Source organism: Salarias fasciatus, chromosome 5, assembly GCF_902148845.1.
Source record: "Salarias fasciatus chromosome 5, fSalaFa1.1, whole genome shotgun sequence".
NCBI classification, from domain to species: domain Eukaryota; kingdom Metazoa; phylum Chordata; class Actinopteri; order Blenniiformes; family Blenniidae; genus Salarias; species Salarias fasciatus.
In genome coordinates, this window is record NC_043749.1 from 4,522,085 (window position 1) to 4,544,376 (window position 22,292).

The 22,292-nt window shown below is 41.2% G+C and overlaps 2 protein-coding genes across 3 annotated transcripts; both read left to right on the forward strand.

Moving 5' to 3' along the window:
• The first annotated feature begins 148 nt into the window (after window positions 1-148).
• On the forward strand, window positions 149-12,692 carry LOC115387890 (interferon-induced GTP-binding protein Mx-like). The gene is made up of 12 exons (XM_030090789.1): window positions 149-417; window positions 2,246-2,383; window positions 2,465-2,619; window positions 2,778-2,916; window positions 3,269-3,467; window positions 3,550-3,628; window positions 3,742-3,864; window positions 3,960-4,101; window positions 9,352-9,510; window positions 10,110-10,186; window positions 11,678-11,902; window positions 11,988-12,692. The coding sequence occupies exons 1-12, from the start codon at window positions 231-233 to the stop codon at window positions 12,222-12,224; spliced, it is 1,860 nt and encodes a 619-aa protein (XP_029946649.1). The 5' UTR covers window positions 149-230; the 3' UTR covers window positions 12,225-12,692.
• On the forward strand, window positions 151-21,510 carry LOC115387889 (interferon-induced GTP-binding protein Mx-like). Of its 2 annotated transcripts, XM_030090788.1 has the most exons (13): window positions 151-257; window positions 14,255-14,414; window positions 16,481-16,618; window positions 16,695-16,849; window positions 17,785-17,923; window positions 17,994-18,192; window positions 18,278-18,356; window positions 18,448-18,570; window positions 18,656-18,797; window positions 19,175-19,333; window positions 20,001-20,077; window positions 20,204-20,461; window positions 20,574-21,510. In XM_030090788.1, exons 1-13 carry the CDS (start codon window positions 231-233, stop codon window positions 20,796-20,798), a joined length of 1,881 nt encoding a protein of 626 aa, XP_029946648.1. In that variant the 5' UTR covers window positions 151-230; the 3' UTR covers window positions 20,799-21,510. The 2 variants fall into 2 exon arrangements, with proteins under 2 accessions (XP_029946648.1, XP_029946647.1); XM_030090787.1 differs by lacking the exon at window positions 151-257 and having other exon boundaries at window positions 14,090-14,414.
• Window positions 21,511-22,292: the final 782 nt, after the last annotated feature.

Below are 22,292 nucleotides of genomic sequence, written 5' to 3' on the forward strand. Positions count from 1 at the left end.
CACACACACACACACACACACACACACACACACAGACAGAAACCTGAAGCGTCTGCTGAGAGCAGCGAGAAAAAAATGAGGAAAAACGAAACCAAAGTTAACTTTACATTCCCCTACTGGACAGCAGGAAAACAAAACCTAAGCGGGCTTTCTTCCTTCCCAGGCTTCCCTGGAAGCGGCTCAGTCCGCCTCAGTCCTCCTCGGGCAGCAGGTCGTCGCAGATCTCCACCATGAGCACGCTGAACCAGCAGTACGAGGAGAAAGTGCGTCCCTGCATCGACCTGATCGACTCGCTGCGCTCCCTGGGAGTGGAGAAGGACCTGGCGCTGCCCGCCATCGCCGTGATCGGAGACCAGAGCTCGGGGAAGAGCTCCGTGCTGGAGGCGCTGTCCGGGGTGGCTCTGCCCAGAGGGAGCGGTGAGAGGACCGGCCGTCAGACGGGACGGAAATAGTCCGTTATCATCTCTAATATTATGAGACGGACGTGTCACAAACTTGTAGTGAAAAATATTATATTCTAGGTGTGTCAAACATGCGGCTCGCGGGCCAAAATCAGGCCAATGCCCCAGTCCAGCAGTGGATTTACTTTACAAAGTTTACACGGAGTTTTATGTTTAAAAGTAACTGTTCTAAGTTTTCTACTATTAAAAAAAAAAAGGAAATGAAACCTATCTCCTGGGTGACTAATTGTGAAAACATGATTGACGAAGGAGAGAAATAGATTTTCATTGATTTTTGTCGAGTCATTTTGGTGGTCTAGGGGGGCGTGGAAATCCAGGTTCAAATTTGAAAAGTCTTTGTGTGGTGTTTGCATGTTCTCCCCATGTATTGACCCTAATATTGCTCCTGGGTGTGAATGTGGATGTGAATGTGTATCCGTCCTGTTATGGACTGGAGACCCTGTCCCAGGTGTGTTCTGCCCTCAACCTGAGATCAGCAACCCATTTGATGTATGATCCATCTAAACCAAAATGAATTTGTGCTGAACATATTTGCACAATTCCAAGTAAAATGGATTTTGGATAGCTTTCACTTTCACCAACACCTGCACACACTTAAGATGATTTTTTTTTCTCCCTGTTGTTGGACTGTAGCCTGGTAAACCAGCCCCGCCCACTCCACATCCACATTTGGATTTTGGACCCCAGCTCCAAAATCCAAATGTGGATTTGGAGTGGGCGGGGCTGGTTTACAAGGCTAGCTGAACTGGTTTTGTTCTGAGGAATGAGTCCATGAGAGAGCTGGCAGAGTGTCAAATTCATTCCTGAGAATAGAAATTGCTGGTAAATGACATCTATGTCTACAGGATGATCACTTCTGATACTTTACAACTGGTTTATGCCTTTGATTTAGGTTATCTGAAAAAAGAAAGTTATCATATTGATCAACTCTGGAATAAAAATGTGACTTTTAAAAGCACTCAGGTGAGAGGACGACCCTCACACTTCACTCATCATCTGGATTTATACTGTTTTATTAGACGGGATATAAGTAGACAGACAGAGTGTCTGAGTCTAAGCTGTTACTCTGTGATAATAATATTGATATTCATTGTCAGAAGCTTGGAGTGAAATGCCAAAATTAGGGTCAGTTACTTGACCAGAAAGTGTGGGAAAAAAAGAAATAATGACTGTATTTCAGTTCTAAGAATAAAAATAACTGTTCTTCCAAAGTTATCCTCTGTTAAATGTCAACAAGTCTGGGTCTAGTTTTTTTTTGTTTCATTTTGAGTGGACCAGACCGAAAAACAGTGCCCTAACAACCTTCAAAAGTAAACTTTAAAGTTTTTTTTTTCTGCTGTGTTGCTGAGCATTTAAAATGAAAATGTCAATAGTTTCACAAAACAAAATATTTTTGACGGAAAATGACAATGTCAGCATAAATTCAATTTTAATTATTCATTCTGTTGCAAAATACAGTGAAATGGTCCGTGTGTGTGTGTGTGTGTGTGTGTGTGTGTGTGTGTGTGTGTGTGTGTGTGTGTCTGTCTGTATTATTGTCATGGTGATACTGTCAAGTAGTTGTGTTCTCCTTTTATTTAAACTGACCCCTTGTCTCGATATCTTTGGGATTGGTTTCCTAGAAGCCCATAAACATATTGATAGTAAAGTGAAGTCACTGAAAGTGATTTAATCATCAAGTTTTATTGATGAGTTCAATATTCAAGCTGAAACTGCACTGGTTCATCTACGACACTTGATTTCACTTGCATGTCTGATCTCGCCGTCTCTGCTCTCAAAATCAGGTATTGTCACAAGATGCCCTTTGGAACTAAAGATGAAGAGAAAGACTGACGGAGACCCGTGGTTTGGAAAGATCAGCTACCAGAATCACGAGGAAGAGATCAAAAAGCCTGGATTGGTGGAGAAAAAGATCCGAGACGGTACAGTTGAAACCAGGTTTGAGTGAGGTAGAAGACGGTCTCAGTTGTTGTTCAAGGAAGTATTTTTGACTCCTGTTTCAGCTCAAGATAAAATGGCCGGGTCCGGGGTGGGGATCAGCGACGAGCTCATCACTTTGGAGATCGCCTCCCCTGATGTTCCCGACCTGACGCTCATTGACCTGCCCGGTATCGCCAGAGTGGCGGTCGAGGATCAACCGGTGAACATTGGTGATCAGGTATGTTTGTCCAGCCCTTAGCGCTTCAGCATCATGACAGTGTGGTGGATTGAACAATTAGCAGTAGACTTACTGACACAATTAATGTTCAGATAGAGACATTTGAATGTTTTCACTTTTGCCTGCTGATGTTTTAGTTGTCATTTTCACTCTTTCAGATTAAAAGGCTGATCCAGAAGTTCATCCAGAAGCAGGAAACCATCAGCTTGGTGGTCGTTCCGTGCAACGTGGACATTGCGACCACCGAGGCTTTGAAGATGGCACAGGAAGTGGACCCTGACGGAGAAAGGACTGTTGGTAAATGGAGTCAGTTTTGATGAATTTAGATAACTGATGTCTGTCGTAGTTACCTGATGTGCGTACGGTATTGTGCTTCTCCTGCGTGTTGTTCAACTCTGCCAGATTGTTGTATTTGAGTCATTTCCTCTCAGAGGTGTATGTAATGGTGCATTATAAAGGTAACTGGGACATTTTACACTTCAAGAAGGGGAAACATTAATAAAAGTAGGATTTTCAATCTAGGAAGCAATTTTAAAGTTATCTTGAACTTTATTTGTTCACAGTTGCATCTTCTTCCTTTTAGAAAAGTTGAAATTAGTTTATAAATACAATGAGCCAGTTAATCTTACAGTTCAGGCTGTTCTTTCAGGTATCTTGACCAAGCCTGACTTGGTGGACAAAGGCACTGAGGACACACCGGTTCGAATCGTCCACAACGAAGTCATCTGTCTGAAGAAAGGCTACATGATCGTCAAGTGCAGAGGTCAGAAGGAGATCACAGACAAGGTCTCTCTTCCTGAGGCACTACAACGGGAAGAGGACTTTTTTAAAGAGCATGCACATTTCCAGTAAGTTCACTCTTTATAGCAGTTTTGTTGTGTGTGTTTGCAATGTTACAGGCTGTGCTAACTGTGTTTGTGTGTGTTGTAGGATCCTCTACGAAGAGGGTAAAGCTACTGTTCCTAAACTGGCGGAAAAGCTCACCCTTGAACTGGTGCAACACATTGTTGTAAGAGCTTCTCAAGCCTTTACATAAGTAGATAAAGACGAGCCATTAGCCGTCTCTAGCCATTAACGACTGCACCCTGTGTCCTTTTTTTTATTTATTTATTTTTTTTTTAGAAAAACCTGCCTCATCTGGAAGAGCAAATAAAGAAAAAAATCCAAAAAGCTCAAACACAGCTGGACAGGTTGGGCAGCGGACCTCCTCTGGACACAGCTGAGAGACTCGGCTTCCTCATCGATGTGAGTGCCTGCAGAGGTTCATCTCTTCCAACCAAGTATGTGACCAAGCTGATTTTCACTTACGGAATAGTTAAGTTTTCCTCTTCTCATTTTAGAAAGTGACAGAATTTACACAGGACGTGATCTGTCTCACCAAAGGAGAGGACCTAAAGTGTCAGTTCAGGTCCAACATCTTCTTCAAGCTCCGGGACCAATTTCAAGTTTGGAAACAGACCATTGACAGTTCCGGAAACAAATGTAAGAAAACAAACAATGTTTCATTACAACAACTTTGATGTACAAGTGATGATCAGAAAGTTTCAGTCCTGGCTGTATGTTCTGCTGCCATCTCCTTTAAAGCACAGCTGCAGTAGTATCTAGAACTGCTGCTTTGAAAATTCACTGCGAGTCGTTTTTTTTCCTCATTCGCCAAACACCATCAGGGATTTGAGCTGGATCTGTATTTTGTATTTGTATTTATTTGTTTGTTTCAGGCAATTACTATACAATAATGCACAAAGAAGAGGAAACATATTCACAGGAGCAATAAACAATGTAACAAGTAACCAAGTAACAGGATTTAATTATGCCTGAAAGGGAGTGGGAGGAAGAAAACTTATTTAATCCCACCCCCGATTGTCCTTAATGTAATCGGAAAGAATTCTCACTTCCATAGTAGCATATACACACATGGAGATTAATAATTCATTAATTTGGATCTACATAACAAAAATTTGAAACAAGGTGGCGTTACAATTGATAACAGATAACATATACATACTTGAATCCAAGTATACCAACAATAGTAATGAACAGTATACCAGGAATGGTAAAGAAGCAACAGAAACACACTCAGTAATGTTGATGCGAATTCAAGACCCACACTGTGTGTACTGCGACCAAACTGTATGTTTATATTGCAGTTTGAATCTATGAACATTTTGGCATTGCTTGTGTTGAGTGTCCAGGTTGTTCCACAACTTAACCCCACATACGGATACACAAAAACGTTTACGGGTAGATTTTGTTACTGGTATTTTGAAATTTCCATACCCTCTTAAATTATGAACTGTCTCTTTTAATTTGAAAAACTGCTGTATATTATTTGGCATTTTTTTTTAAATGCTTTGTACATAATAATTGAAGTGTTATATTTCACAAGATCATTGAATTTTAATAACCTAGACTGAATAAAAAGATTGTGAGTATGTTCTAGAAATCTAGCCTTGTGTATGATCCGCACAGCTCGTTTCTGCATTATGACTAGGGGATATATTGTGCACTGGTAAGTGTTCCCCCACACCTCCACACAATATGTGAGGTATGGGAGTACCAGCGTACAATACAGAGTACGGAGGGCATTTGCGTCAAGGCATTGTTTTACTTTGTTTATAATATAGAAGCTTTTGGATATTTTTGTTTTTATATGTTTGATATGTGCTTTCCAAGATAATTTATTATCAATTACTATACCTAAAAATTTATTCTCACAAACATTTTCAATTTCAGTACCTTCAATAACTATTTGCAGAGATGACTTTGTTGTAGAATTACCAAACATCATTACTTTAGTTTTACTTATATTTAGAGATAGTTTATTTATATCCGTCCAGTTTTTTATCTTATTCAGTTCCATGTTCACAGTTTGTACAAGCTCATTATAATCATTACTACTATAGAATATATTTGTGTCATCCGCAAAAAGAATGAGTTTTAGGGATTGAGATACATTGAAAATATCATTGATGTACAAATTAAATAGTTTTGGCCCTAAGACGGACCCCTGGGGGACACAAACAATGCCAAGTTGCTCCGATATATGCTTCCCCATTTTGACAAACTGTACCCTTTCTGTCAAATAGCTTTTGATCCAGTCCCCAGCTACACCTCTAATCCCATATTTTTCCAGTTTATTTACTAAGATAAAGTGATTGATTGTGTCGAATGCTTTTTTGAGATCAATGAAGACACCAACTGCAATTTTTTTCTGATCCAGTGCATTAGTAATTTCTTCAGTGGCTTCTATTAGTGCCGTTGAGGTGGTTCGCTTGGCTCTAAAACCATACTGACCATCATTTATTATGTTATGTTTCTCCAGGAACTTATCAAGTCGAGAGTCAAAGAGTTTTTCAAGAATTTTTGAAAATTGTGGCAATAGTGAAATCGGTCTATTATTTGTGAACCAGTGTTTGTTACCATTTTTGAATACCGGAATTACTTTCGCGATTTTCATTTTGTTTGGAAAAAGGCCAGACCGAAATGATAAGTTACAGATATATGTGAACAGTTTTGCAATATTAAAAATTACATTTTTAACTAAGAACATGTCAATATTATGATAGTCGGTGGGGAACTTATTTTTACATTTCAGTACTGTATCTATAATCTCCTGCTCATCTGTTGCCAAGAGAAACAGTGACGATGGATTGTTCTTAATAAGGTTTAGTTCATTCGTTCCATGATTTGAAATTGAGGCAGCCAACTCAGGGCCGATATTTACAAAAAAATTATTAAAGCTGTTTACTATGTTACTCATGTTGCGATTTCCACCATCTTTGTCAATGAAGTAATCTGGATATGTTAACTTAGAGGAACCATTTTTGATTAAACCATTAAGAACATTCCAAGTTTCTTTTATATTGCTTTTGCTTTCATTTAATTTTCTTCTGTAGTTTAGCTGTTTGCTTGTTCTTATGACGTCTGTTAATTTGTTTCTGTACAACTTATATTTTTGCTCCGCTTCTTTAGTTTTTAATTTAATAAATAATTTATAGAGGTTATTCTTCTTTTTTACAAGCATTGATTATCCCTTTTGTAAGCCAAGGTCTAAGTTTATGTTTTGCCCTTGAATAGAATTCTTTTACTGGGCAGTTTTTATCATATAAGGAAATGAATATATCCAAAAATTTGCTATAAGCACTGTCCACATCCGTTTCTCCATATAGAGCACTCCAGTCCTGTCGGGCTAAACTGTTGTTCAGGTTGTTGATTGTTTCGTCATTTCTTATTCGTTTAGAGATAACTTCTATGGGGTGTTTTATGTTCTTAAAGTCACAATCGTGCAGAGTAAAAACAGGTAGATGATCAGAGATATCAGATGTAAACAGACCACTAGTTGTTTGATTTAGCATGATATTAGTGAATATGTTGTCAATAACTGTGGCGCTGTGAGATGTGATTCTGCTCGGTTTTGTTATGGATGGGTATAAAGACAAACTGTACATTGTGTCAATGAAGTCCTCAATGCTGTTCTGTTTAGTCGGGTTTAGCAAGTCTATGTTGAAATCACCACAGATAAATAGTGTTTTTTGGTTCACAGGTGAAAATAGCTTCTCCATCCATTCATTGAAAATCTCAATACTTGTACCTGGTGTTCGATATACACAGCTCACAATAACATTTTTCTTTTTTTCATTATAAATTTCCACAGTTAAACACTCCATTATTCCATGTACAGCCAATGTCATACTTTTCACTACATCAAATTTAATTGACTGGTGAATAAAAAAAGCAACTCCACCCCTAGTTTTATCTTCTCTGTTTAGATATCTTAGTTCATAACCTTCAAGTGTAAAATCTATTCCCCTTTCATTACTGAACCAAGTTTCGGAAATTGCAATAATACTGAAGGGATGACTGAAATCCTGCAAAAAGTCTTTGATAGAGTCAAACTTAGCATACAAACTTTGACTATTAAAATGTATAAGTGACAGTTTGCCTTCTGATTTTACAACATTTTCATACTGCTCTTGAGTGAAATAATTGCATGTGTTTACCATGGAAGAAAGGAAATGATCAGGGTCTATTTCTGTAACTAGGTCAACTGTATTGTGTTCTTGAAATTCACACGTTTCCAGTTCCAATTGTTGATGACATAGGATTCTCTGTGATGAGTCTATGTCCATAGCATTTGTTGATGAAGTCATTGTATCAGGTGTATTGTTCATGATAGCGTGGGGAGAGACATGTTACCTTGTTGTTGATGCATTGATATCAGTTGAACTTATCCAGATCGTCCATGTTTCTCACCACCAACACTTTGGCTTCCTCAGGACTCCCGTTTAGTTTAATGAATATTTTACAGTTCGTTACCCAAGTGTGTTGGATTTTTCCTTGTTTCTTAAGTTGCCTTGCTTTCCTTGAGATTTCTGCATTTCTTCTTGTTAAATGTTCATTTATGAAAACGTCAGTCCCTTTGAGTTTGCGTCCTTGTTTCAGAAGTGCAGTCTTCTTTTTTCGATTTGTAAATCTCATTATCACGGCTGGTGGTCTCAGGTTCCTCGTAGGCAGTGGGTGACAGGCTTCGATGTCCTCTGGATTCATCTCTATCCCCTTGGTTTCGAGGTAGGATGCGACCTGTTGCTCCACTGAGATCGACTCCAGCTCGCTGGGCTCCCCGCCACTGCTGTTGTCTGCAGCCACCACACACGCATGGGAGCGCGGCTTGATCTTAATGCCGGTGATGACACCATCATTGATGCGAGTGTATTGCTCCAGCTCGTCCTCTCGCCGCTCGAGTTCCTCGATACGCCGGTCTTTCTCGGTGTTAAGGAGGCGTAGTTGTTTCACCTCCTCCTCCAGCAGCCTCAGTAGCTTCTCCTGCTGCACTTTGACAGCTGCTACGCTCCCACTTAAAAAATCCAGGGAGTTTTTTATTTTCTCGAGCTCCTCCGGGGTCGGGCTTTTCTTTGGCCCCATTCTCTCGCCACTGCATCCAGGTACAGAGACAAAAATTGCTCTTCAGCCAGTTGTGTGAGCTACCTCTGCTGGGCTAACACACCCTCGCACACCTCCTCTGAACCAGGAAGTGACTCTGTCAAAACAGTCCCCTTCATCTTGAATTACGTTTGTATCGTTTTTAAGAGAAACAAATCACAACTGAGGTCCTGTTTACATGATAACACGAAAACGCAAAACTTTCTTTCTGTTTTGGTGTCCATTATATCAGCGGTGGTGGGAGCCACTGAAAATGCCACTTTTTCAAAAAAGTTGACTCTGCCTCCATGGAAATGGAGGAAATGCAAAAATGTTTGGTGGAAAAAACTTAAAAACAATGCGTTGGAACTAAAACATTTCAACCAAGCCTAAACTCGATCGAGAAATCTGATTTCTGGTTAACATTTTTGATGGCTCTTGATCTCTCCTTTGAACTTTCAATACGTAGTGCACAGTTGGGTGATCCATGATGATGACAATTCTTTTCACAGTGCCTTCAACATTTCTGTTTTTGGCCTGTACCAAAATGGTCAACGGTGTCCTTTCAGCTTGAAATAAAGGGACGCTGTTGACAGGATTGCTTGGCTTGGAGATGGAAGTAAAATATTGTTTTTAAGGGTGTGATTCCAGAAAGTTTTGATCGTACCTCATATCTCTTCCATCTGTGCACAGAGAACTAATAAGTGTTTAAAAAAAATGCTTTTTTTTTTTTTTTGGTCTTTCTCACTGTGATAAATGAACTTTCATTATCATGTTCAATATGAAGTAATTTTAGGTGCTTTTATATTGCAGTCAATCAGAATATTCAGAAGGAGGTGGCCCAGTATGAATTAAAGTACCGTGGAAGAGAGCTGCCTGGGTTCATCAACTACAAGACTTTCGAGGCCATGATCCAGGACCAGATCAAGAAGCTGGAGCAACCTGCTGTCCTAAAACTCATGACAGTGTCAGGCATGTCCCTTCACAGATTGCAGAACACCAGGACCATGCTTTTGAATTGTTTATTTAATTAATTAATGAATGAATGAATTAATTAATTAATTAATTAAGTTATTTGATAGGGACAGTGCACATTAATAAACATCTGCATTGCCAAAACAAAACACACATAAAAATGCCGGATTATAGCCAAAAGGCTAATTTACATCCGTAGTCCCTCGGCAGATATGAGAAAGAAGGAACACAATTAGTACAAAAGAAAACATGTTAAAAATAGAATCAGTGATTACAAGACTGGTTTTCTTTAAGCCACACTTTGAGCTGAGCTCTGAAAAGAGGAAATGTGGAGCATTCTCTGACAGTGAGGGGGAGACTGTTCCAGATCTTACTGGCCTTCACAGACAGAGCATTTTGTCCAAAAGCAGTTCTTCTGAATGGCACTTCACAGTCGCCCCTAGAGGTGGAACGCGTCCTTGCACCAGTCTTTATTTTAAAATAGTCCAACAGTGGAGGGGGTGCCAGTCCATGAAACACTTTATACACAAAACATGCTGATTTGAAATGCTTAAAATTGTGTTATTTAACTATGTGTATATTTCTTTCCATTACAGAAATGGTAAAGGAGGAGCTTTGTCAATTGGCCGAGAAAAGTTTGTTTGGGTTTCCGAACCTCATCAGAGCAGCAAAGGTATTATCTTCTTTTGTCAGGTGTTTGTTTACTACTTATTATATGATTGGTGCCGGTTGAGAAGAAACCAGACCATAAATAGAAACTATCTTTAATAAAGTTTTGGCCCCGGAGGCAATCGTTTCACACCCCTTTCATTTTCCAATAGACCACCTTTGCTATGTATTCTAATGAGACTTTTGTGTTGAGGATGAAGAGCTTGTCTGTAGTGTGTCAATATGGGCAAACGTCTTGGTGGAAAGTTTCCTGCCCCTTGTTTAATTTATACCACAAGAATAGATTAGGATAGTTCTGGAGGAAAAAGGTCATCCAAACTGCTAGTAGTACGGTATAATTTAGGTTTCTGCTGGTATGTGGAGTATATAATAGTGCTGTGTAATGTGCAGTGTTGGGAATAACGGCGTTAGAATAAACGGCGTTAGTAACGGCGTTATTTTTTTCAGTAACGAGTAATCTAATTAGTTACTTTTCCCATCGTTGCAACGCCGTTACCGTTACTAAAAATATGAAGTGGCGCGTTACTACTGACTGAATGAAGCGCGAGTGATCGCTGCTGCCGCACACATCAGCTGCAGGAGAGAGCAGGGAGGACGGGGGAGAGGGGTAATGAAGACGCGATACTGATTGGTTGGTGAGCGGGCATGCCCTGCCCACGTGTCTCACTCGCTGCACGCGCTGACCGGTAAACACAAGACAGAGACAATGGCGTGGAGCTCGAGCCCAGGACATAGAAAGGTAGCGTTCTGAAACTGGAAGCCTCACTGGAAGACTTTATCCACGTCTGCCACATGCTAGCATGACACTTGTTGCTGCTGCTGCTAACCCGACCCCGAGTCCAAACGCAGCAGGAGGGAGAGGGGCCGCTCTGTTAAAACAAGCAACCAGCAGGCGACCAGAGCCGAGCTGAACACTGACTGCAGGTCCACTGGAACACAGTAGGCCTAATGTACAGTTACAGAGATTTGCAATACTTAATGGCCAGAAGTTTACATTTGTGTTTTCTTAACAGGCTGCAATTTAGTTCAAATAAATACTAAATGTTCTAAAATACTGTATAAAGTGTTTTTATTCTTCAATCAGTTGATATAAACATCTTTGATGTTATAGATGTTATAGAATGTGGTAATGTGTAGAACATGAAAAATAACATCAGTTACTTTGCTGAGTAACTAATTACTTTTTCAGTGAGGTAACTGAGTTACTAACTCAATTACTTTTTGGGAGAAGTAATTTGTAATTCTAACTAATTACTTTTTTAAAGTAACTTGCCCAACACTGGTAATGTGTGTTGTGAAAATGTGAATTAAGCATGAGCTACATGAGTAAACGGACCCCCAAAAGGAAAGGAAAGTTTGGCGTTTTCGCTTGAAAACATTGTGTAAACCGGGGCCTTAATGTCATTGTATCAAAGTTAGCAACCCTGCTTTACTGATGTAACCATACAGCAATGCATTGAAGCGGTCTCTATACTTTGGTTTCTGTTTGATTCAGATGCAGATTGAATCCATCCGAAACAACAAGCAAGAGACAGCAGAGTCCATGCTGAGGTCTCAGTTCAGGATGGAGATGGTTGTTTACACTCAGGACAGCAGATACAGCAAGAAGCTAGGCAAGCGCAAGAGAGAAGACGAAGCTGCCCGGACCGTCAATTGGGTCTTCAGCGAGAGTGAAGCAACCCTGAAAGAGATGATGAAGCACATCAAATCCTACTACCAGGTATGTGTCACGGTTTAAATATCAGCCGTGGTTTACTGGAAGTATCTTTGAGTGACACTCCTGCTTCGCCGTCTCCGTTTCCCAGATTGTTGGCCAGCGCCTTGCAGACCAGATCCCGCTGGTGATCCGCTACTACATGCTGCAGGAGTTAGCCGCACAGCTGCACCGGGAGATGCTGCAGATGATTCAGGACAAGGCGACGTCGGAGCTGATGCTGCATGAGGATAGCGACATTGACACGCAGAGGACGCACTGCATGGCGAGTCTCAAGCGTCTGTCGGCGGCACGCAGGCTGCTGGGGAGATTCAGTATGAAAATGTAGTTTAGTGTGAGGATCTTCTACTGCCTCTTGCGGGCCGATTTTGAATAACGGACCTTATCTTTGACACCCAGACATTTCCTTTGTTTCGCCTGGTGTTAATGATGTGTTTGCACAGTCCTGCAGTGATTTTTCTTGTCCAATTAAGAAATTCCTACACTCCACTGTCATATGCTGCAGCATCTGTTCAGTCATATTAAAGATGAAGGAATCAGTTAAGGTTTGTAAATCCTTCTGAAAGCCTGTAGATTTTGAACTCCTGATCTCTCGTGTAGTACGTTAATTTAGGTTACCTGTATGTCGGTATATCTGCTGTACTTCATATTTAGCCTTGTTTTATGTTTTCACATAGCTTTTCCAGTGTGCACTTCCATGTATCTTCATTCTCAATATGTATTGTATGCACAGAATTATGCTTTGTTGTAACAATATTTCTTGCCAATAAATCACTGTGAAGTTTGTTTACTTGAATTCATGTCACATTTATATCTCAGTTCTGGATTTCATGCCATCCGACTTGGAGCATATCTTTGGCATTTCCCCCTTTTTCACTTCAAGGTTACTGTTTCTACCACTGTATGGTTTGATGTATGCGTATGGAAGAAGATTAGGACCGTGTAAAGAAAGAAAGAGACGTCTTTAATTATTGTCAGAAGCAAAGTGTGGGTGTCAGTAAAGTATCTGAGTCTTTGCCTTAGTCTGACTGCAGACTGTCTTTTGTTTGTGACATGAATTGTTCTGTTTTGCCTGTTTTATCTTGTACTGTATATATTGTACTGTAAAGCTGACCTTTTTAAATGTGCTATATAAATCAAATTGACATTGAATGTATTGTGATGACTCACTTATTTAAAGACAAAAAAATGTCATTCTCATTAAAATCAAGAAGGCTTTGTGACTCCCCCATAGTGGTCGGCCCGGTTGGGAACCACTGCATTAGGGCCTGTTTCGTCGAGGGCTGGTATTACTGCTCCCCATCTTCCAGAACACATTTATTTTTAGATATTATTCCATTTGGAAGACTTCCCAGACATTCCACCTAATGTTTGTTTGAGCTCCATTTTTTTCAGGATCTGTAGAAGGTGTTTCTGATCTCTATTAATAATACCTATAATACATACTGTTTGTATCACTTTCTACCAGATCAAATTTCACTGGAACCATAAAAAACATCTAACCTTTAAGGTAACACTTTATTTGAAGCCCCCCTGTATAACACAATATAAGTATATTTATAAAGCATTATAATGCCATTATAACACGTGTAGCTATAGTTATAAACATTCATAGATGATCACAATGCCAGGACCTAACCCTAACCCTAACCCTAACCCTAACCCTAATCCTAATCCTATGCTGTATAGTGAGTTATAAAGCATTGTGATCATTTATGAGTGTTCATAACTACTTATAAACACTTATAATGTGTTATACTGGGTGCTTCAAGTAAAGTGTTACCACCTTTAAAATGAGGATAGGACAGTTTTTTTTTTTAAGTTTTGGAGGCAGTTTTGATATAGTGAACATAAAGTTTGTCACATGTTGCATTTACAAGGTTTCAATTACAATATAGGATATGACATTTCATCACATTTTCAGCAGTTTTTGTGCTTGATTTTAGAGATTTTAACAATCTTATTCCGTTTTTTTTAAGAGGCACTTGACATTGTAGCTGTTCTAGCCTTTTGGGCTCCCTTTTAAGCAGTTATTCGTTTTTCTTTTTCCCTTTAGAAACCCCAAGAGCCAAAAGTCCTTTCGAAAAAGATTTTGTGAAACTTTGAGAAATGTTAAGGAGCCACTCCAGAAGAGTACAGCCTCATTTTACAGACCCCTGAGTTTCGTTTCTGGACTTCAGAGGAACGGAAAAAAGGAAAACGAAACCTATGGTCTCGTCTGTCTCTCCGGCCGGGTGTTTCTCCAGCATCATTCCCGAGACGCATCTCGAGCTGAGCGCGCGGCGGCTCCTCCACCAGACTCTCCCCACGAAGTGTCGCTTCGCCTCCACCATGAGCACGCTGAACCAGCAGTACGAGGAGAAAGTGCGTCCCTGCATCGACCTGATCGACTCGCTGCGCTCCCTGGGAGTGGAGAAGGACCTGGCGCTGCCCGCCATCGCCGTGATCGGAGACCAGAGCTCGGGGAAGAGCTCCGTGCTGGAGGCGCTGTCCGGGGTGGCTCTGCCCAGAGGGAACGGTGAGAGGACCGCCCGTCAGACGGGACGGAAATAGTCCGTTATCATCTCTAATATTATGAGACGGACGTGTCACAAACTTGTAGCGAAAAAGATTATATTCTAGGTGTGTCAAACATGCGGCCCGCGGGCCAAAATCAGGACGCAACATGCCCCAGTCCAGCAGTGGATTTACTTTATAAAGTTTAATCGGAGTTTTATGGTTAAAAGTAACTGTTCTAAGTTTTTTTTTACTATTTTAAAAGAAAAGGGGAAAATGAAACCTATCTCCTGGGTGACTAATTGTGAAAACATGGTTGACGAAGGTGAGAAATAGATTTTCATAGATTTTTGTTGAGTCATTTCGGTGTTGGGGGTGGGGGGGGGTGGGGGGGGGGGGGGGGGGGGGTGAAAATCCAGGTTCAAATTTGAAAAGTCTTTGTGTGGTGTTTGCATGTTCTCCCCATGTATTGACCCTAATATTGCTCCTGGGTGTGAATGTGGATGTGAATGTGTATCCGTCCTGTTATGGACTGGAGACCCTGTCCCAGGTGTGTTCTGCCCTCAACCTGAGATCAGCAGTGCAGATACTTAATTTGACCATTCTGATCCATCCATCTAAACTAGTGGGCCACTAATTTCACCAAGGAGCCGCATGAATTAATTCGCACTATAGAGCTTCAAGACATATTAGTTGACATCAGTTTTGCTCAATAAGAAAATAATGTCTGGATCAAAAGCAGGTTGTGTCTCTATTGTTGCTCTGTGTCAGTTTTCCTCAGTGTAGTTTTGATGCCCAGGGCTGGTGTACACAATGCTGGAATCTTATTTGCATCTCTCTGTGTTAATATTTTGCGTAGCTCTCAATTTCCAGAGTAGTACTACAAGTTAGAGAAAGGCGTGGATCTAATAAATTACAATTATTGACTTTACTGTTTAAGTATCAGGATACTGATATGAGTTTCAGTTTACAAGCGTGTAACTAACTCAATAATTCATATCATGTAATGTACTGAGAAAGTTATGAAGTATAAAGTGCTGAACGTATTCCAAGTAAAATGGCTTTTTGATAGCTTTCACTTTCACCAACACCTGCACACACATAAGAGGATTTTTTTTCTCCTTTGTTGAACTGTAGCCTCATAAACCAGCCCTGCCCACTCCACATCCACATTTGGATTTTGGACCCCAGCTCCAAAACCCAAATGTGGATTTGGAGTGGGCGGGGCTGGTTTACGAGGCTAGCTGAACTGGTTTTGTTCTGAGGAATGAGTCCATGAGAGAGCTGGCAGAGTGTCAAATAATTCATTCCTGAGAATAGAAACTGCTGGTAAATGATATCTATGTCTACAGGATGATCACTTCTGATCCTTTACCACTGGTTTATGCCTTTGATGTAGGTTATCTGAAAAAAGAAATTTATCATCTTGATCAACTCTGGAATAAAAATGTGACTTTTAAAAGCACTCAGGTACATCACTATGCTTTTCAACGCACTCCAATAAACCACAATGAGTGAATCTGACACTTCCAATCAGCATAAAAACAGGTGAACGATTGCAGAACATTATCTTTTTTTAAATAAGTGATAAAATGGGGAAGGAAGGAAGGAAAATGTCATTCAATACATTTGAACCTAATGTTTATTGCTGAAATCTTTTTAAGTGATGTAAATCCATTTTAAACTGTAAGTGGTCACACCACCAGGGGAAGTGGTCAGAACTGTTGGTTGTTGGAAATTTATATTATCAGAATTTCCCATTTCTTGCTGCCATGAAGAGATAGATAACAAATTTTCTGGTGTGAACTTATTTAACATGTGAATGGAAGAAGAAAGCTAAAAGGCTCGAAAGTGGTGCTTGAGAGAAGACTGGCACAGTGACAACCGCTGCTGTAAAACTACATGTCAGATTATCTACAAATTAAAATGTTGATACTGAGCTTTGACTTCTCTCAGATCTATATTTTTTGTGACACATATTCAAGGTGTTTTATTGATCCAACTTTCATTGTCTTGATCATCATTCTGAGGACTGACATTGTTTTGAATTTGTCAACATGTTTTGGAATTCTCTTATCTTGAATGCAGGTATTGTCACAAGATGTCCTCTGGAGCTGAAGATGAAGAGGAAGAGAAAAGGCGATGGGTGGTATGGAAAGATTAGCTACCAGGATTGTGAGGAAGAACTGGAAGGACCGGCAGATGTGGAGAAGAAGATCCGAGAAGGTAGAGTAGATTTTACGTAGCTGGAGCATGACGGGTGTCCCGGGTTTTCCTGTAACGTGGCGTCGTCTCCGTGCAGCTCAGGATGAGATGGCCGGCGTCGGGGTGGGGATCTGTGACGACCTTATCAGTCTGGAGATCGCCTCCCCTGATGTTCCTGACCTGACCCTCATCGACCTGCCCGGCATCGCCAGGGTGGCTGTGAAGGGACAGCCGGAGGACATCGGCGATCAGGTGGGACCAAACGTTGACTCCTGTCTGAATGACAGTATTTGAGTTGAGCTGCAGCTTTGCTAAAGCAGCTTTTGTTGCCTTGGGAGGAGAGCTGATGCTCGAGGTTGAGAGGTGGAACGCTTCTGACTTAGGCTGAATCCCATTTCACCCCTTAGCCCTTCCCCTTGGCCCTACCCCTCGTTTTGCGCGTTCACGTGGAGGGGTAGGAGTGTACCAATTGTCATTATGACGGAGGGGTAGGGCCAAGAAAGAGGGCCAGTCACCCCTCCAAAAGGAGATTCTCGAGAGGCACACTCCAAACGGAGGGGTATCGGCCGATGGCGAGGGGCGCTTGTTCTTTCAGCCTTGATCATGCCTGGCGGGCGGGGTTAATTCACTTCCGCATTGACGGGAGTGATCGTTTCCACACCCGCGCATTCCAGGCGCATTTCAAACACAACAGATAGACGATTATTTTCAATAAACTGGTTTCTTCAACACGGCCCGCCTGGAATGCGCGGGTGGGAAACGAGCGCCCCCGCCAATGCGGAAGTGAACTAACCCCACGGTCCAGGCGAACAAAACAAGCGCCCCTCGCCACCGGCGCCACTGGATGACAGATTTCTCAGAAAGCCTTCCAAGATCGGCAAGATGGCGGCGTCTGCAACGAAAGAAGTTCATAAATGTCAGTATTTTGTCAATTAATAAAGTTTTAAAATGTAAGAAAAACATTCTTCTTCGGCAGATAATTGTCGCATCTGCCTACGTCATCGGCAGCGGCGACTACTGATGACGTACGCGATTGTCGGAGGGGTGTCCCAATTCGGAGGGGTTGACTTTCTCCCCTACCCCTTAGCACTCCGTTTCATAGGCGGAGGGCCAAGGGGAAGGGCCAAGGGGAAGGGCTAAGGGGTGAAATGGGATTCAGCCTTACTCTTGGCAATGTACTCTTTCAGATAAAGAGGCTGATCCAGAAGTTCATCACAAAACAAGAGACCATCAGCTTGGTGGTTGTTCCCTGTAACGTGGACATTGCGACCACCGAGGCTCTGAAGATGGCTCAGCAGGTGGATCCCGACGGAGAGAGGACTCTCGGTAAATGAAGCGACCTTGTGAGAGACACTCGAGACGCTTTGTTTCTGTTTCTAATTTGTGCGTCTTTCAGGGATCCTGACCAAACCTGACCTGGTGGACAAAGGCACAGAGGAGGTGGTGGTGGACATCGTCCACAACGAGGTCATCCACCTCTCCAAGGGCTACATGATCGTCAAGTGCAGAGGTCAGAAGGAGATCGCCGATAAGGTGTCTCTTCCTGAGGCCATAGAAAGGGAGAAGGCCTTTTTTGAACAACATGTACATTTCTAGTAAGTGGTTTTTTATTTTCAAACAATAATAAAGCGTCAGACAGGTCTGACAGTGAGTCCTCATCTCTTCTGTCTTTCGCCGCAGCACCCTGTTCGACAGCGGCCATGCCACTGTTCCCAAACTGGCCGAGAAACTCACGCTTGAGCTGGTGCATCACATTGAGGTGGGTATTTCCATCGTTTCTTCTTTGCAGTTCACCATTTGAATCCAGCACTTCGTTGTGACGTCTTTCTTCCCGGCTGTGCGATTTGCAGAAATCCCTTCCCAGACTTGAGGAGCAGATTGAGGAGAAACTGGCACAAACTCAGGCGGAGCTGGACCGATGCGGAAACGGCCCGCCAACTGATGCTGCAGAGAGACTGGTTTTCCTCATTGATGTGAGTTCCCTCGCTCTGAAGTCATATTTATCTGTGATGTTGGTTTTTACACACGAAATCACACAGTTTCCCTCGTGTGCCACAGAAAGTCTCAGCCTTCACCCACGACGCCATCAGTATGACGGCAGGAGAAGAGCTCAAGTGTGGAGAGAGCTTCAACATATTTTCCACACTGAGAAGAGAGTTTGGGAACTGGAAGGCCCACCTGGATCACTCAGCAATAAATTGTGAGTATTTAGGATGTGGTCGTGACCAAAGCAGCATTCAAACTGTTTAAAAATTGTTTTTCAAGCAGAAAAAACAAAACCAGGAACATCCTGGTAAGACAAGACCTGAACACCCAGAGAACAGGTGTGTTTTAGTAATCAATCAACCAAATATGTGTGTCTGAATTGAGGAAGGCAAGAACACCCTGAAAAATCACAAGAAGACCCAGGAATAATATGTAAACTCTACATAAATTTGCTGGAAATCACAAACAATTGCTGTCATCGGATAGTTAAAATTACACTTATAATGAACCCTGAAATGCTCTTAATCCCCTTTTTTTCTTATCTCACTGACCATGCCACCAAAGCTTAAACCAAACTTTATTTTTTTTTAGTTAACAAGAAAATTGAAAAAGAAGTGGATAAATATGAAGAGAAGTACCGCGGCAGGGAACTGCCGGGCTTCATCAACTACAAGACCTTCGAGTCCATGGTGAAGGAGCAGATCAAACAGCTGGAAGAGCCAGCTGTCCGGAAACTCAAGGACACTGGAGGTATTTGTTACTGCTGTGGTCTAATCTGTATGAGGAATGACAGTTTGGCTCTTAATTTGGAAGATACTGTAAACCAAAGGGTTTTGATGCCGCTGGCTGATTGTGAGCACCTGAAGTTGAACCACCAGTCTGTTCATCTGGGATCAACATTAGCAGAAACAACATTTCCCTTTTTGAGTCTTGATCTTGATAACATTTTCAGGTGACTATGTTCCCCCGTTCGGCCACATTCTTAGCTTTGTAAACTTGGCCAGTCATGAGTCGCAAGGGCACATTTTCAGCAACGCTCTGATGAAAACAGTGTTCTGATCATGCGTCGTATCGGTGGTTCAACATCAGAGTCCAGGACACCGTTTGGGGGAGTGGCGCAATGATGTGCTGTCTGCTCTCTGAGTTTGTCAAAAGTAGACACATACATGTCACACATGTCAATAAAACTTTAACTAGAAACTATGGACTTAAATTTCCAGGTTTCAGATCAGAGAGGGGGTCTGCAGACTTTTTTAGAGGTAATCTTAGGGCGTAGTTGCTTTTGAAGCGTTATATAACTAATGCATACAGTTTTGTCTTTTTGTTGTCTTTGGGTTTCTTCCAAAACAGCCAAGTAAAGCTCACAGTGTCTATGCAGTAGCATAGTTTACATATCTTTTCTGTCTGTTTCTTACAGATGCTATTAAGAAGGCGTTTGTGCACATGGCGCAAAGTAGTTTTGCTGGATTTCCAAACCTTGTGAAAACAGCCAAGGTAAAGTAAAAATCATGTACAAGTCTGATCAAACTAGATTCTGCCACAAAAGTGTTGGTTGTTGTAAAATAGGGCTTTTTTTTAAAAAAAAAAAAATTCAGACTGACGTAAATTTACTTCTTTTAGGTCAAGATCGAAGCCATCAAGCAGGAAAAAGAGGCCAGCGCTGAGGCCATGCTGAGAACTCAGTTCAAAATGGAGCTGCTGGTTTACTCCCAGGATCAGACCTACAGCAGCAGTTTGAACGAGAACAAGCGAGACGAGGTGAAGTCCGACTCTGAGGACGACGAGCCAAAATGCTCTTTCCCCGACATGGCTGTGTACCAACCAAAAAACCACGCAACTTTTCAGGAGCTGATGCTGCATCTCAAATCATATTACCAAGTGAGTTTTACTTTGACTTTCCTAAACTGAACTAATAAGACTAAAAACTTTGAAAAATCCTTCTTTCAAAGCTGTTCTTGTATGAAAATTGTTTTCAAATCTTCTCTGCCAGATTGCCAGCCTCCGTCTGGCTGATCAGGTCCCGCTGGTGATCCGCTACCAGATGCTGCAGGAGTCGGCGCTGCAGCTGCAGAGGGAGATGCTGCAGATGCTTCAGGACAAAGAGAACGTGGAGGTCCTGCTGAAGGAGGACTTTGACATCGGGATCAAGCGGGACTCTCTGCAGAGTCGCCTCAAGCGCCTGATGAAGGCCCGTTCATACCTGGTGGAGTTTTAAATGCCACGGCTCTGCAATTCGAACATGTTGAGGGACCTTTCCAATGTACTGTAATCCATACTCATATTACATTTATGATAGATTTCCCTCATGTAGGATTATTAAAATCTGATCTTATTTCACATCCTTGTATAATGATAAACAGTCCATCTCAAAAGCTCAACTTTAATTTCAAATTGTTTAAAATCCCAGAAAATTAACATTCCTACATTATTATTATTATTAGTTTACTTTTGGTCTTGGTGAAGGATTACATTTTTTTTTTACTTGTAAGTATTTACAAATTTCAATCCTTTTGTGCATGACAATCATAACCTCAATGTTACAAACAGGCTTCAGGATCAGCAGCTTAGCATCTTCGAAAACAAAAAGTCTAAAACTGAAACTATAGTTTTACATTAGCTTATCCATTGGGTCACATCTGATCAGACAGGAGTAAGAAATACAGTGGTTGTCAAGTGTGTTCCTCGTTTCCACTTTGTTCGTATGAGGTTGTATCGGCAGTATAGAGAACAAAAAAACCCGAATATTTCAGTTCATCAAAGCTTCTCCAGCTCCTCTGGGGAGACCACAAGCACACTCCAAGTATAATCTCTACTAAAGTAAGATTAGGAATATTATTGTTTTTGACAAAGGGAAAAAACATGTCTAGTATAAATGGAATTTTTGCATTTTTGCACTGTTTCTTCATTAAAAAATTTATCAGTTCTGAGTGTTTAGTCTTACTTAAGCCCATTCAATCACTGTTCATCACATTTTTACTGCTTAGTTCTCACTTTAAGTGAAAGAATTTCAAAATATCAGTGCCATTTGAAAAGTGGGTGCTTTGGCTCCATCTTTCAGTTGTGTGTGGTATAAGATTGAAGTTGATGAGATTTAATTTAATTTCAAGTCGTAGACAATGAATTGAATGTAAATGAAAATGGCATAAAATGATTTGATATTCTCTCAAAGCTTCACTTAATTCACAACACATAAAATTGGATACTTTGAACCTCTCACTGTGATATACAGCAGCTCAGGGGCTGCTTGGTAGTGTAGTGGTTTTCAGTTTTGCCTCACATTGGGAAGCTTGGTGTTTTGAGTCTAGACCAAGGGAACAAAAAACAGACAGAACATCCAAACTCCACACAGAAAGGTCCCTGTTGGGATCTGAACATTGGTTTTCCTGCATTAAGGATTTTGAGTCACTTGTGTCTGATATGCTTCCATTAAAATATTTAACCAGTGAAAGCAATTATGAGTTACCCTCAATTATATAAATGTGACATTGACACCAGTTTCAGCATTTTTCCTCTGAGAAGTTCCAAATTTAACCATCAAGCCATCAATAAGACATCCCTACAAATCTCACAAGCAGCTGCTGTGGTCAGACTGCAACTCTTAACATTTGATGTCAAATTCTTTGAAGTCAGTTTAAGTCTGAAGTCTTGGATCCATTAAACTTCCTTCACTCATAGAAACAACTTTTTGGACTTAGTATTTAAAGTTAAC

Coding starts and splice junctions, on each gene's coding strand:
- LOC115387890 (XM_030090789.1), top strand. CDS start 231: ATGAGCACGCTGAACCAGCAGTACGAGGAGAAAGTGCGTCCCTGCATC. Junction 2,620..2,777: donor CGGTGAACATTGGTGATCAG/GTATGTTTGTCC, acceptor TCACTCTTTCAG/ATTAAAAGGCTGATCCAGAA. Junction 2,917..3,268: donor TGACGGAGAAAGGACTGTTG/GTAAATGGAGTC, acceptor CTGTTCTTTCAG/GTATCTTGACCAAGCCTGAC.
- LOC115387889 (XM_030090787.1), top strand. CDS start 14,105: ATGGTCTCGTCTGTCTCTCCGGCCGGGTGTTTCTCCAGCATCATTCCC. Junction 14,415..16,480: donor GGCTCTGCCCAGAGGGAACG/GTGAGAGGACCG, acceptor TCTTGAATGCAG/GTATTGTCACAAGATGTCCT. Junction 20,078..20,203: donor ACCTTGTGAAAACAGCCAAG/GTAAAGTAAAAA, acceptor TACTTCTTTTAG/GTCAAGATCGAAGCCATCAA.